The 15,207-nt window shown below is 41.8% G+C and overlaps 2 protein-coding genes across 3 annotated transcripts in view; one reads left to right on the top strand and one right to left on the bottom strand.

Moving 5' to 3' along the window:
• The window catches only part of tab2 (TGF-beta activated kinase 1 (MAP3K7) binding protein 2), a 42,974-nt gene extending 38,579 nt beyond the window's left edge, over nucleotides 1-4,395 (top strand). Inside the window, exons 6-7 of one of the 2 annotated variants that reach the window (XM_053445707.1) lie at nucleotides 621-701; nucleotides 2,243-4,395. In XM_053445707.1, coding sequence (XP_053301682.1) covers nucleotides 621-701; nucleotides 2,243-2,382 — 221 coding nt within the window. In that variant the 3' untranslated portion in view covers nucleotides 2,383-4,395. Of the gene's footprint in view, nucleotides 1-620; nucleotides 717-2,242 lie in introns of both variants that reach the window. The other variant, XM_053445706.1, reaches the window with a different exon arrangement.
• A 1,220-nt stretch (nucleotides 4,396-5,615) lies between these two features.
• LOC128460488 (probable ribonuclease ZC3H12D) lies at nucleotides 5,616-14,925 on the bottom strand. The gene is made up of 6 exons (XM_053445708.1): nucleotides 14,601-14,925; nucleotides 13,094-13,553; nucleotides 10,206-10,345; nucleotides 8,018-8,252; nucleotides 7,793-7,899; nucleotides 5,616-6,976 (listed from the first exon to the last, which is right to left on the bottom strand). Exons 2-6 carry the CDS (start codon nucleotides 13,390-13,392, stop codon nucleotides 6,027-6,029), a joined length of 1,731 nt encoding a protein of 576 aa, XP_053301683.1. The 5' UTR covers nucleotides 13,393-13,553; nucleotides 14,601-14,925; the 3' UTR covers nucleotides 5,616-6,026.
• Nucleotides 14,926-15,207: the final 282 nt, after the last annotated feature.

The raw sequence follows: 15,207 nt of genomic DNA, 5'->3' as shown, positions 1-15,207 counted from the left end.
CAGCCAATGTGCCGGTCTGTTTTGTTTAATAATAAAGTTAACAGCAAGTTATTAAGTGTGACTCAGGACCTGCAGCAGTAGCACATAGGTCAGGCCTGCTCACATCCTCTCTGTACACACAGTCATGGTGCTGCCATTGTACTGTGAACCACAAGCCCTTCCTGAATTGCATCCTTTTCCTGGTTGCTAACAAGGGATTTATTGGTCCCCTGGCAACACTCTGCTGTTGCCACCAGCCAGCTGGTTTACACAGGTGTAGGAAGGTCTGTGGCGACACGAAAAATGTATTTTTTTACAAAGTAGAATTTAGATATAGGGTAAATATAGAGAAGCGAAGGATATTGAGGGAATTCATCCAGTTGAGGCAAACTCTAGTCTCAGCATCTGTGCGGTTTCCACCTTTTTATGAAATGAATGTGTTTATGACATGTATTTGTAGATGCATATTTTTAATATTGCTATTAAACTCTGCACATGATAATAATTACCTTGCTAGCCTCTGTCAGTGTCCCCTCTGCAGCACAGTGATGCTTATAACATACCTACTGATGATTTGAGTGGACATGTGTGCTCTTACTCCAGGTGTTAAGTTTTGGCACTCTGCTTCCTTCCATCTGCAGGACCACACTTTAATCCCAGTGCAATCCATAACTTCTATGACAACATTGGATTCCTTGGTCCTGTCCAACCCAAACCCAAAGGTACTTTATCTATTGGTAAGTTTAATATGGTCATATTGTCGACATTCCTTTCAACCATTTTATCTGATGTATTATTGATCCTATTGATAGTTTATAACTAACTACATCATGTAATATCTGTCAGAACTCCACCTTGCCTCGTTATTAAAGCCGAGGTTTACAAGCCCGGCACTTAAAGAAGGGTTTATCTGTAAAGCTGATACTACTTCAATTTTTTTGGCTACAATGCCAAATTTGAATAAACAAGCGACTAGCTAGTCAGTGGGGTGGTACAGTATGCCAACAGTCAATCTGCTGACTCAGTTGATTCTATGTCCTCAGATAAATCACAGCATTGGTCAGTATCTGTCCTCCTGTGGCCAATAATATCTGTCCCGCGCAAGCTTCATTTTGTCTCTTAAATGCTTTATATGGAGCTGAATTACAGAGCTTTTATTTTGAAAAGTTGTGAATTTGGGACTGAAGATTATGTGGATTACTTAAAAGACCTCTGAAACAGCTGACATGTAATGTATGAAAAAATTAAGCAAGTTAAGTAAATTATTCACTCATTCATTTAGTATTTTATTTTAAATACAAAATAGTATTTTGTTATTTGTATTTGATAGGTTTGATGAAAGATCATTCATAACAAAATTCTTACTAAAATCTATGCATGCAGCCTCTGTTTGGTATCTACTCAGTAATTTGTTCATGCTTGTTGAGATCAGAACATTGAGGTTGAACAAAAATGTGATGATCCAACGCAAAGCTAGACCCAAACAAGAAGAAGCACCTGATGAGAAATGTGTTGGTTGCAGCTCTCCATCGATTTTTAACATGAATTGCTACAATTCTCCACAGTTCCTGTTAGGTCTTTGTGTTTGTTTAGTATCCATGACAAAATCAAATATAGGTGTTCCAACTTAATATTTAACCTGCGTAACGTTAGCAGCCCTCAAAGTTAATGTTAGCTTGCTACTTTCAGCCTATGTGAAGTTGTCGTCGATTGTGCAAAGGAAAACACTCTAAAGGACGGCTGTGTCTGAGGTGTAGAGTGGTCGTCCTCCAGCCTGAAGGTCGGCAGTTCGATCCCCAGTCTGACCCATCTGCATGCCGAAGTGTACTTGGGAAAGATGCTGAACCCTGAATGGCCCCCCATAGAATAACTAAGTGCTGCGATTAGATGCACTGTATGAATGTGTGTGTGAATGTAAAACTGTACTGTAAAGCGCTTTGAGTGGTCATCAAGACTAGAAAAGCGCTATATAAATACAAAACCATTTAACATTTAAAGCGTTTCAGAGTACAGTTAGGGTATTTGGTATTTTATTTGTAAATACATGTGAATGCGTCTTTGCCCATCCCTGGGTGCAGCAAGATGCCCTATGGATAGAAAGCAGAGCAGTGGAGGCAGTGCGATGCTCTGAGCATTGTTTTCTGACTTGACATGTACTATACATACGCACTGATGCAGACCAAGCACATTTCTCTATGGCAACTATGTGTTCCTATATTATCCTGCACTGACCCTCTTTTTTGACTCCTCACTCTTGTCACAGACTCGGGCAGTAAGATCGTGAAGCCTGTAGCAGACCAGGAGGAGGACGAGGGGACGCAGTGGAGCTGCACAGCCTGCACCTTCCTCAACCACCCCGCCCTCAACCGCTGTGAACAGTGCGAGTTCCCGCGGCACTTCTGAGCCAACCAGGTTGCGCCGCGCCGCCATCTCCTCTGCCCACCTGTGTTTCACCAGACAAGAATAGAAAAGGGGCTCCCTCCTTCTATTTCTTTTTTCCCTACGTGTATGAATACTGGGACAGGGCGTGGTCTTTGTGCATTGTGCGGCCTCCTTGTTTTATTTTTCTCCTATTTTCTGTTTCCTCTATAAGGTTTTTTGTTTAATGCTGTCCACTGAAGGCTTGACTGGATAGTGTTTACAACTTGTTTTTTTCCTAAAGGATGATACCTCACCTCAGAGACTCGGAGTGCGTGGGGTCACTTCCCCCTTTGTTTCTGCTCCACGGGTGACACTTGCGCCCTGGGCTACCTCGCTGCTCCCAATTACAGTATTACGAGCGTGGCCCTGCAGTGTGATGGCACACACACATACACACACACACACACACACACACACACACACACACACACACACACACACACCAACACACAGGTGCCAATGTGCCTTTTGCTGAATGAATACATTAGTTTTTCTTCCTTTGTGGTGGCATGACTGGGGGATCGGGAACTTTTCAGCCACCGCTCTCCTTCTGAAGGGCAAACTAACAGACTACTCTTGGACTTTTAAGTTTGTTTGCTGTTTTTCTAGAGGATGTCAAAGGGGGAACAAAAACATGCCTCTTGTCCTGCCCCTTCAGCTCTCTCTTCTGTCATGAGTTATTGAAAAAAGAAATTAAGTTGCATGCTTTGTGTACAGTACACGGAGGCAGAAACTCCCCATGAGCTTTTTACTGTACATAATTTAGAATGTGCCTTAAAAGCCTTCTTCCTCACACTATGAATCACTTGTATTTCTTGTAAGTATAGCTTTATAGACTTTATTAACTTTTTTTGTCTTGTTTTGTTTCCCTCTTTCAAATCAATAAGCACCGTGCTCCCTTTTAAAGCTTTTTACTTGATATCTGTGAGAGTTGAAGCCTTGCAGAAGGAGAGGAACAGAGCAGTCATCATGAAGCTACGCCTGCCAGGTCCGTTCATCGCTCGTGAAAATGCTGAGTTCCCTGTGTACGATCTGCAGATGCAGCAAAGTGGAAGGCCATGGAGGAGTCTTTATTTTTTTTAACTTTATTTTCTTCAGGACGCCAAATATGTTCAGGACTGTCGGGGAGGGAATAGGACAAAAAGCAAATTACAAACTGCCATTTTATCTGACAACTGGAATGTAGGTTTAATGTTTGGGGACGAAGACACCTCAGTGCAAAGAGACTTTCATTTTCAAGTAGAATCATGGTTTCACTGCAGAGTATTGTCATAGTGCTCCTGGAACAGCTGATTGGATGAAAAGTGTCCATGTTGCTGTGCACCTGAATTTGGTTTCTGTGAGGTCCACAGATCAGTGAATGTGTTTCTGTTTAAATTGTTCCTATAACACAGAAATATACATATAAGTCGCCGTCGTTACAGCATCTCTGAAGCAGAAAAGACGAAAAACAAGACCTCATGTTTTTAGCACAATATAAGCACTACGTTACTGTCCACTTAGTATACTCTTCCTTTTATTTGGCTCCATTCAATCCTCCAAAGTGTGTATTGTCAAAGGGGGGTCCTAAAGTTTCCTTATTATCATTAGCTTACCTTAACTGTGGAGTAGTTACCTTTTTTTCCACCTTTGTGAAATGCCTTGCATTAGTGCCTTTATTAAAATTGTATTGATAATCTATTTTGTCACATCCAAGTGCCATTTTTAAAACCAAAACCTTACTATTATATAAACCCATTTAAGAGTAGATGATGAATTATTGTCTCTTAAGCACTTACATCAAACCTTTTCCTTTTTCCAAACCAAAGAAACCAGTTTTCAGCTTTGTCTGCACCTTGTTGTGTAGAGGCAGTTTATTCATGTTTTATTAAATGGAAAAAATCATTTGGATATCTAAAGTGTTTTTTTGTTGTTTTTTTAACATTTTAGCTGGGAAAACTTTCTTTGTAACGGATAAGTTATTTGTAAAAATGATAAAAAAAAATCTATTCTGAATGTTTGTGTGTCTTTGTGATGCTCCACTCAGATTGTTAATATTATGTCTGGTATGTTATTTTCTCCAGTAGACTGCAGAACAAAGGTAGGCTCATGACAGATATTATCACTTACCACCAGCTAAGACTGTCATGGACCAATATTAATGGGTCAAAGATTTTAAAGGGTCACTGCATATTTTAAATTTTATCATATTTTGTTTTACACTGATATGTTGCAACTTGTCAATAAGTTCGGTGATGTCATCTGTGGAGGAGCTGTCGATTCCTTGGAAATAATTCTCTGACGACGTCATCAGGTTTCTTTTGGTATGGAAACAAACCGATAATTGTGGAGCTGTGAAAAGTTATCAGGTGGGTCAAATGTGTATGTGTGCGTGCGACAGAATCCATAGATAAATACATATATGCACTTTTTATGAGGAAAGTTAAAGACTCAAACACTGGTCCCAATCTCATGGTCATATTAGCATGAGAAGGATGCCAGGGCTCTGAGAAAAGGCAGAATAGATCAAGTATGAATGTGTTCTATCATTAGTTTTAAATTCATTTTATCCATTTTTTAAAAATAGTTTGGAGGGGAAATCAGTGAAATGTCAATGATCCAAGTCAAAATCTGGATCTAGTGAATTTGAATGTGGTCTCAAAGAGGGATTGTTTGGCCTTGATTGAGGCATGTGCTGGACTGAGTGCCCCTTTAGTTGTCCACTGAATTCATTAGCTTGGTCACCAGGTGGAAATAACTGCCAAGGAGTCTGCAGCTCCAGTCCTTGAGGCTGAGATACCCATTGCTAGATGGCTGCAGCTGAAACGGGCTGTGCCTTGGTGGCTGGCGTCTTAAATTGTTCCCAGGCTTTACTGATATATTGTCCTGGGTGGAGGAGGGATCCCATCCACTGATAATCTGAATTGTCTGCACAACCTCTCAATATCTCTTAGTCTTTTTACAACTTAATAAACTGTGAGTTTGTGGTGCATTCAGGATTTTATGGTTTCTAATTTGTCCCTTGTAAGTTCCCCCGAGTTTCTGGTCATACGTTAAGAGCTACATCCCTTTGAATCAAAAACAGTCAACCAGGACTGGAAAGTGCTCTCTAAGAACAGGTTTGTGGCAGCTAACCTTGAAGCTTTTAACCACTAGAGAGCAGTGCAACAGCATGACTCAGTTTCACAGTACACGTCATGAAGTATGTGGACACTAAATGACTATCAAATCCCAAGTAATTTAGTGCTTTTATTTCAAAGGCACAAAAAAACCAGCACAGGTGGATGACATTCTTTACAGAAGTACAGAATATTGTATTCCTCACTGTGAGGCAACATGAGAACAACAACACATGCTGCTTTAATAAAACATTTGTCTGTGCTGCAATACGTAACATGTATGGAGCTTAGTGCATTGCACTTGTACACAGGGATAAAGAAAATGTAATCTGTCTGCTACAATTTCACGACTTCCATTCTTAATGCTTTGAATAAAGTGGAAGTTTGTTCAGGGAGGAGTATGAATTATAATAATATAAATTCAAGGTCACTTTAAGACGAATAAAACACTTTTTAGATTTTTCTTAGTTGTCTTTTTGCTGCTGAGATGACGAGGGGCTCAATTTCAAGAAAAAAAAAAACAGTATCTCAGAGGGAGAAGTGGCTGGTCCTGTAGCTCTGGATGAGAGGAATCAGTTCGGACATGTCTGAGATTTCTGGGTAAGCATTCATGACCTGCTCCACTGTGCTCTGGGGGAAGAGGTTGCTCAGCTGGCTCCTCATGGCCTTCCTCTGCTTGCTGCATGGACTCTTGTCCCGGCCGTTGACCTGGGCATCAGAAAGGCTGCCCTGCACCCATGGGTCTCTGGGCATGGTGTGAGTCTGTCTGTTGGAGGGCTGCCTGAAGTACTGCTTCTCAGAAACATGGCTGGAACATTCTCCGTTATGTGGAGGCAGAGATGGGCAGGAGGACCATGTTGTGTGTTGCTGCTGCTGGTGGTGGTGGTGGGGGGACATCCTGCTCTGCTGGTGAGGCCAGCTGTACTGGCTGCACACAGGATGCATGCAGGTCAGCGAGCAGCTTTGATGAGGGTGGTAACAACCTCCGCTCAGACAGGGCCTGTGGGTGCTCCGGCTGTAGGACCCTGACAGGGAGAAGTCGTCCTGGCCCAGGCTGCAGCTGGCCACTCCACTGCTGTAGCTGTGGGGAGGGAACTCCATGCTGTAGGGCACATCATGGGTGTAAAGCCTGGACATGGAGCTCTCTATGGAGCAGAAGGCTTCGTCCATTTCTAGGCTTGGACAGAGGTGGAGGCTCCTCTGGCTGCTGGAGTCTCTCTGATGGATGAACTGCTCACTGGGTGAAGCCCTGTCTGACTGCTCCTCTGTGCTCAGAAGCGGGGGTGTGGACGAGCTGTACCCGTGCTCCGGCTCATACAAAGGAGGGAAGAAGTGTGTGTCCTGCAGGGTCGGTTTGGGTGAGAAGTTCTTGGCTCTGTCTCTCAGCGCCCTCAGCTCATCGGCCACCGACAGCTGTGATTGGTTGACCCTCTCTGGGTGGTAGAACTTACACTTCACTCCATAAGTGCACTTCTTTCCTGTAAGAAAGAAACAAGTTCTTTACAGAACTTTACAGAACAACATCATCATTTAACATCCGGGAGAAAATGACGTGTGTATGTACGTGTGCTGCCTTACTGCACACTGCCTTACAAACAAATTAGCTGTGGCTCTGACATAAAAACAATGAAACTGTTACATGATTCTGCTCTTCTGTTTGGCTCCTGTCCCGACAGTGAGGGACAGGTGTGTCTGTTGACTGACACTTCTCAGATAATCTCACAGACCAATGTCCCTCCATAACTTCCATGCGCTCCAGCTCAGAGTCACAATGGCTCCATTCTTCCTTGGTATTCCGAGGAAATACAGTATGAGGTTAAAAAATGTTTTACAATCTAGAATGTGAACAAGATTATGTTGTGCTGAAATCATAGAGTTAAGGCAGATTTCCCTTTAAAAGGAGCCTTCTAATAAGAAGCAGAGGGGCAGAATTTTTTTTCAGTTTGGAACACAGCTTTATTTATCACTTGCCTGTTGAAAAAGTCAAACCAATAGTTAGGGCGATGTTTGGGGACTTCCTCTATGTGCTCAGAATGTTCAAGTCTTGTGAAATGTTTTCTAAACCAGCCGGAAGCTTAAAATATGACACTGTATCTGTCCTGCCCCTCTCACACCATTTACAAACACAGACATGGAGCTTCCTGCAGACTCATCATGACGCACAGAGTTGACGTTTCATATGCTGCACTTTCTCATATTTCTCTTATGACCTAGTGACTGGTTCTTGATAGAACAAGCAAGTGGAACCTGAGCATTGCTGCCTGTTATGTGCTGCAAGAGAAATGTGAACCAACCATATGGACAGTGCTGCAGCTTGTGGTCTGGGGTCTTGGGCTTCTTCTGTAGAAAGTCATCAATGGTGGGACCGTTTCTGCCCAGAGGATCGTATGGAGGCATGAACCTGCGGCAGCACAGAGACACAGTTAGGATCAAGTCACATTGATATTGGGGACAAAATCAACTTTTATACAAATGATGATGGCCGCCTTTTATTCTCCTTCCAGAACCATCACTCTTACTTGTCGTTGGCAAAGGTGTACATCAGCAGCCTCTCCTCTATAAACTTCTTCCACTCGGGATTCTCTGTCTGCAGGTCACGGTAGTTGTCATTGGACACGATAATGCCGTCTGAGTCAAAGCCCAGCTTGACAATGAAGCGATCATCGTAGCAGACCACCCTCTTTCCGTTTACGCAGCGAGACGGTGTGTAAACTAGGATCTTCCTTTTCTCCAGCTCATGCAGAATGTGCTGACCTATGACACATATGACAACAGTGTAGTTTATTTTCAAGCTCGTCTCCCTCCTCATACACCAGCTTCTGAAGAAAGTGTATTCACCATTTAAAAAGAAAAAGTCGGCCTGAAGGCAGATATACATATGTTGAGCACCCTGATAGTTTGTATATGCAGCATACGTGTGTTGCTGCAACAGCAAAATAGTATATATTCATGTCTTTAATTTCATTTATCAATCTTTTTCAAATATTTCGAGTTCAAGTATGAAAAACGTGTTTTGTCCATGAAAAATGAAGAATCAATGAATGAATTATCCATTTATTTTGTTTTATTTTGCCCTTTGCTGAGCTTCACAATCCCGTTTTCTATTTTTTTTAACTAAATACAAATAAATGTGAAATATTTATCATAGTTTTTTCTGAGTAAGATCATTGGAAGGTTGATATAAAACCCTGTCATGCGTCTCACGACCATGTTCCATATTCACAAGATAACAGCAAACACAACTGTGAAAACAAAGTCAGGGACTCCTTGAAGAATGGCTAAAGGTTCACTCAGTTAGATCTTGGTTGTAAATATCAAGCTTGGTATTCAATTTCAAATGCTCACTGAAAATGTCCCTGCAGACAAACAGCCACGCACAGAGACAGGTGAGCTCACTTTGCAGCACATATGAGTTCCTGTCTTTATGGCTTCATCCTTGTTTTGATAGTGAGCTTTACAGCAGCATCATTAAAGGTTGTGAAACTGTATTTGGCACAAATGGTCGTTCCTTGTGAATTGCTCATAATCGCTTTCAGGAAAGAAAGTTATTTTTACCGTCCGTCAGTCTAAACTGGCTCGAGCTACCAAATAAAGAACAGGCAGGGAAGAGGGATGGACATTTACCAGCAACTGTCAGAGAAGTATTTAAGAAGTTCAGAACGCCTTGATTATGTTTCCGTGATAGTTCCAGTTAATGTAGACACTGTCCTGACAAGCTCTGGGAAACAACCTCAGTGTTATGGCCTCCACTTCTTCAGGTTGTTGTTCTTCTTTAATGAATGTACTTGTTTTGCTCAGTGTAAAATTTTCATTTCCTGTGTGACTTGTTCCCCCGGACTTGTTCCCCCGGAAAGTGCAGCTGTTTACAGGCACTTCAAATTGACAGTGTGACAGCTTCACTTCAGTCGCTGCACAATTTATGTTAATTTGGAATTTCCTGAGAGAAGCAAAGCTGATATTATCAAGAATATATTAGTGTAAAGTGACTGTTAAATTTGTCTGACTGACGGACTATGAAACATCATAAGAATGCTTCTTCCTCCAAAAGTCTTTGTTCCAGAATAGTTTTTCTTAAAATTAAAAATAGTTCTTCCTAAATAGTTTTTCAATCTGCACTTAAAGATATTTATTATTCTTATTAATATTGTTAAAATATTATGGTTTACCTGTAATGGGAAATGGTAGTAGCAAACCCTTCAGCTCTATTTTAGTATCTTTAGAGACTCTTAGCCCATTGCTCTCACCAGCCTCTTTTCAGCCAGCAGCAGACAGATGTTTCAAGCTCAGAGCTCTGACACAGCCTGTGTACAACACAGCACAGCACCAGACATCAGGCAGACAAAGCTGGCAATGAGCTGGGGAACATGGAGCAGCTACATGCGCAGCAGAGACCAAAGCAGAGCTAAAAAGAGAGGACATATTGGCCTCAAATATGACAGATGGACTGACACACAACTCCACTGGACACTGATGATTATTTCTGTCGCCCAGATATATAAAAAAAATGTGTTTATGTATGTAAATAGGAAGGTTATTGTGTGGCACTACTTCCTCAAGAAAAACGTTCTGTTACCAACCACATGTCATGTTCTAGGACAATTATGACATCACAGCTGGGTGAGGTGACAGTCGAGACAAATATAACTCTTCACCAGGCGTCATTATCATCTGACCTCAAAGGGTGCCAACTGGATCACATGACCATACCTGTGATGGGTGCATCTGGTCGCGGCTGCTCCTTCCTCCACAGAGGAACGAACACTGTGATGTCGCGCAGCCCTTTGTCCCAGAACCAGCTCACTGCCAGCTGGAGACCCTGACACGAAAACACCTTTGTGTCACCATGGCTGCAGAAAAACAGAAACCAGATTAAAAAAAACATGTAACTACTTCTTCTTTTTGTGCTTCTGTACACAATGTGTACACACACACTTTTTGAGGAAGTACATTTGTCACGAGGCCTCTGCTCAGACTTCTTTGAAACACAATACTAAAACACATGTATGGGTTACTTGGCACAGAACAGAGGCTGTTCACGTTCACATGGCCTCAAGAAGTGATTCTCATTAATCCTAAAATACCTGAAAAGAACTATGTATAGATACAATTAATCAATAAATCAATGAGCTTTACCAAAACCAGTGGAAACTTTTCTATATACAGTAGTGGAAAAAAAGCAGATTCTCACACAAAATAAAAATCATTTGTTTGGCAGTCATTTTTTAAAGTCATTGTCATTTCCCATTGTCAGTTCACAGTTAAAATAGGGAGAAAGATGACAATGAGGAATTCTTCATTGTACACACACAGCACACACACTGACACACACACAATCATTGGATGATATCAAGAGGAAAACATCAGTCCTCAAAGGTCCTTAAAGCTTTGAATTGTTTTAGTAAGAATCAGATTAAAGGTTTTTTTAGATGTCTCGAGGGAAATGTTATGATGGGTGTTTGATACATTAGTAGTTTTACGTGTTTCTTTCATTTGACAGGATCATGAGCAGAAAAAAGCCTCGTTACTCATTTTGATTCCTGAACTGAGCCATTTCTTAAAACTTGACCATGGCTGTTTAAAAGTTAAGGGATTAGTGTGGGAATCCTTGCCCCCTTGTATTTGGATCATCTCGGTCTCATCTGCTTTCAGTTCACTGCAGCTCAGGTAGTGCAACCTAACAACCATTTGTTCTCTTCAGTCCACACATGTCTTTCTTTCTTCTGCCATTGAAACTGTCCAGCTTACCTTTGAGCACATTCCAGTAATAAGAGTGCGTGTGCATGTCGTTGTGTGCTCAGTGCGTGTGTGTGCGTGCCTATGCTGGGTCCTGTGGGGGTTTCCCTTCTTTCCATCAGCAGGAAGTGCTTAGAGACTTTGCATTTGCATGTGACAGGTACCAGAGCTTAGCATGAGATAGTTCGTATTGAATCTGTCTGTCTTGCATAACTTTGCAGGTTTCAGGAAAAATCTTAATACATATCTTAACCAACCTTACAAAGTTAACCAATATGAAATGTTCTTGCTTACCCAACTTCCATTTCATTTATAATTTATGATCACATGACTCATACTGTCATTTTTCAAAATACAATATAAAAAAAGTAGCATTGCCTGATTGGGGTATATAGCACTGCTGTAATGTGTGGCTCACCAGATGTTCTCTAACTGTGGGGGTGCTGCTTAGTGCCGTGCAGGTGGTGCATTGCGGCATTACCAGAGATGTCTGATCTTGCTGGACACTGGGATGAGACCAGGTCGCCCTTTATGTGAAAACCGGTCTGTGCATGTGAGTGTAAGAATCAGATTCCGAGAAACCTTGGTTTGGGTTTGGGAACTGCAAATTGATCAAAGAAAGCCAGTAAAAGACAAGGAGGTTGAGATTTTGAATTCATATCTATATTTTGACTCAGAACTTCCTTTTTACTGGATTAAGGTCAGGTAACACTGGCGATTCCGAGATCATATGATGTAGGAATTTAACTTCAGCGATGTTACACTTTTTGAAGTCAAGGTAGTTAAACAAAACCAGCTGGAATCTGATGTGAAAAAAAATAATGAAAATGTCACTTTTTCCTTCAGGCATCAGGCAGTGTTGAACTGAGTGGACAAAACCAGAAGAACATAGTACGCACACATTGTGTTTTCACTTCCCCCATCTTAAAGAGGAAGTGGGGTGTGATCACATCAAGATTTGATGCAACTTGAGAGGCTTAAGTACAAACAATTGCCTGTTCTTTCATTCAACTAGACCCTTTTATTTGAATAAGGGCTATTCAAATATAATTTTTTGATTGATTTAACTGATGTATCATCTTTACTCCAACCTCAAGAAATACAATGTAATTTTGTCCCAGGAATGACAAGTCAGAGAGACAGAGATGGAAACTAACAGTTACATTTACTCAAGGATTTAAAAATAGGGACAATGTTTACGTTAAATGTACTTTACCTGAGCACTTTCACTTTATGTTTCTCTTTATGTGACTTATACTTTTCAAACATGATGAATAATAGATTATATGTTTTAACAACATTTAAAGTTGTTTTAATCAGCTGCACTTTTCCTAGACTTAAAAAACAGCTGCTTAAAAACAAGTCGTCTGTATTTATATAGTGCTTATAATCTTGACGACCACTCAAAGCGCTTTACAGAACAGTTTTGCCATTCACCGATTCACACACACATTCATAAGGTGCATCTATATGCAGCACTTTCTCTTTCACATATCACTCACTGTCTGCACTATCAGGGGCAATTTAGGGTTCAATATCTTGTCCAAGGACACTTTGGCAGTGTTATGGGGATTGAACCGCTGACCTTCCAGTTAGTGGAAGACCCAATGTACCTCTTGAACCACGGCCTCCCCAAGGCAGCAGTTATTATTATAATAATATTACCATAATCATGATGACTGAAATGGACCAGCCTGCCCAACAAGTACTTCTGATAGTTTAGATACATTTTACTAATATGTCTGTAAAAAGATCTAAATTCAAATAGTGTTTACAACGTGGCAAAGATCTCTGCAGTTGAATTCAAACACACAGGCTGAGATGTAAGACAAGTGCTGTTAATGGAAGATGAGGGGACTCACCTCATGGCCACATTGCTTCCGTCTATAACCACAGGTCTGAAGCCAGCTGCTGGCTCACGGTCTGCTCCAGGTCTGGGTTGACTGGGACTGGGACTGCAGCCTCTGGACACCAGCTTGGGACTGTTGGGGTCACTTATTTCGTTGTAAGTGCGAGTCTGGCAGGTCTTTATCAGCTCCTCCAAGATATCATTGGTCTGGGCATCATGGCGGAGGCTCTCCAGGACCCTCAGGATGTCTGTGTGAGAGTATCCTAACTTGAGAAATCGCTCCACTTTGGCATGCTGCTGCTGGTGGTCCATTGTGAACACAGAGTCAGAATGTGTCTCTCCTCTCCTCTGTCTTGTAAGGACTGTCTTTCAGGGGAAATCTTCTCGCCTCCTTATTCTGGCTCATCCGTGTCGCCACAGTGACAGACTGTGTTTTGGAACAGTTGACAGGTGTCAGAAGGGGACCTCTGTCACTGTAAACACAGGAAGCAGAGTTGTGGTCTCACAGGAGTTTTCATACAAATCAAGTGTGGGTTTGCTCCTGCTGACAGAATCTGCTCTGCTTACCACAACCTCATGACTGTTAACGCAAGAGCAAGCAGCGACTGACGTCATGCTGGTTAAGAAAGCCCCTGTCACACACAGCAGAGGAGTAAGCTGAGGGTCTGCACTAATACTCTGCTGTTATGTATTTTTGTTATTTTATGAGCTCAGTTACCCAAATAAACATTCATGAGTGGACCTGATGTGAATGATAGTGTGGGTTTGTCACCCTCACCCAAAATCAAACATGTCTGGAAACCCCCTGAACTTCATAGCCAGAGAGATCACACTGATTTATCTGAAGGTCTAAACTGTTGAATGACTCGACCCACTTCTTTTACTTTTCCTCCCACGAGCAGAGTTATTCTTAGTGCAACACTTTAACACAACTTCATGAAACCCAGAAAATGAGAAGGCATGTTGATTTAATAGGACTTAAATTCCAATCACCCCGAAGTGACCTCACACATTTCAAGCACTTCTCTTTGTAGAGTGTCATGCGAGATGGATGATTAGCATTCGCTACTTTTAACTGTCAACTTGACATTTGAAGAATGAGGAAAAAGAAAGATATGACGCATATTATGTCAGATTTACTTTACCCTACTGTAGCCATAACAATCAAACATTTGATTTTAAAACACGTCATAAAACAGACCTCACAGTTACAAGTGTTTTATCTGACACATTCTGGCTCTGCAGGGGGCTTTGCTGAAGACTGGCTTTCTACAACCTGCACCAAACCACATCCTCTGCTGCTAAGTTAACACTCAGTTCATTTACAAGTTCCCACTAACTTTTTGTTTCTCACATGTCCAAACTCCAGACCCTGACACCTACTAGTTCCTTGCAATCGGAGACATGACAAGTCTTAACAAGACACAGCTACAGGCTGTGTGGCTGAGGATTCGTGTTTAACACAACTAGCAGAGCTACACCGTCCCATGACTCAAATGTTTCGCCTACTTTGTACTTACACATTCAGCGTGCTGTGGATTTGGAGCAAGAGTCCCTCTTGAAATCCGGGTGTTGTGTGTGTGAGAGCTGCACACAGTCAGTCAGTCATTCAGTCAGCTGCTCTGACAGACACACTGGTCTGTGTGAATCTGCCCTTGTTACTCAGAGGAGGAAGTGAGTGCTCGCTGCTGAGAAAAAAGTATTTGTGACCAGCAAGGAAGAGACACTGTAAATATGTGATGCACTTCCTCGTCAGTAGGCTGCCTGACCTGGGAACCTGAGAGATTAACTTTCCCCCTGTTTCTCTGAGCTCTCCTGGTCTGGTGTGGTGAAATCTATGCTGATTGGATGTCTCTGACGAAGCAGTGAAGAGCACCAGGAAGCCGGCTAAGGGTTTTATTAGTCATTCAGACTTTTCATTGGAATTGTAGTTTACGACGTCAAATATGTATGTTGTAGGAGCTGCTATCTGTCATGATATTTGAGTAGAATTTCATAGAGGAAATTAAAGTGAACCTCAATACTTTGGGGATTATGTTTATTCCATTTCTACAAGAGGGTTCAAAGAGTTCAAAGGTGGAAACTGGGGTAAACAGGGTCTGTCAACCATTGATGAGCCTGAAGAGT

Source organism: Pleuronectes platessa, chromosome 17 (genome assembly GCF_947347685.1).
Source record: "Pleuronectes platessa chromosome 17, fPlePla1.1, whole genome shotgun sequence".
Taxonomy (NCBI): Eukaryota; Metazoa; Chordata; class Actinopteri; order Pleuronectiformes; family Pleuronectidae; genus Pleuronectes; species Pleuronectes platessa.
The sequence above is the reverse complement of the archived record's forward strand: the minus strand, read 5'-3'. Positions and strand labels throughout refer to the sequence as shown.

Bases quoted from the DNA above. Each gene is read 5' to 3' on its own strand.
- LOC128460488 (XM_053445708.1), bottom strand. From the start codon at position 13,392: ATGGACCACCAGCAGCAGCATGCCAAAGTGGAGCGATTTCTCAAGTTA. The intron at 7,900-8,017 runs GTAAGAGTGATG...GTGCTGCCGCAG, and splicing joins TACACCTTTGCCAACGACAA to GTTCATGCCTCCATACGATC. The intron at 6,977-7,792 runs GTTGGTTCACAT...TCTTTCTTACAG, and splicing joins GCTGCAGCACTGTCCATATG to GAAAGAAGTGCACTTATGGA.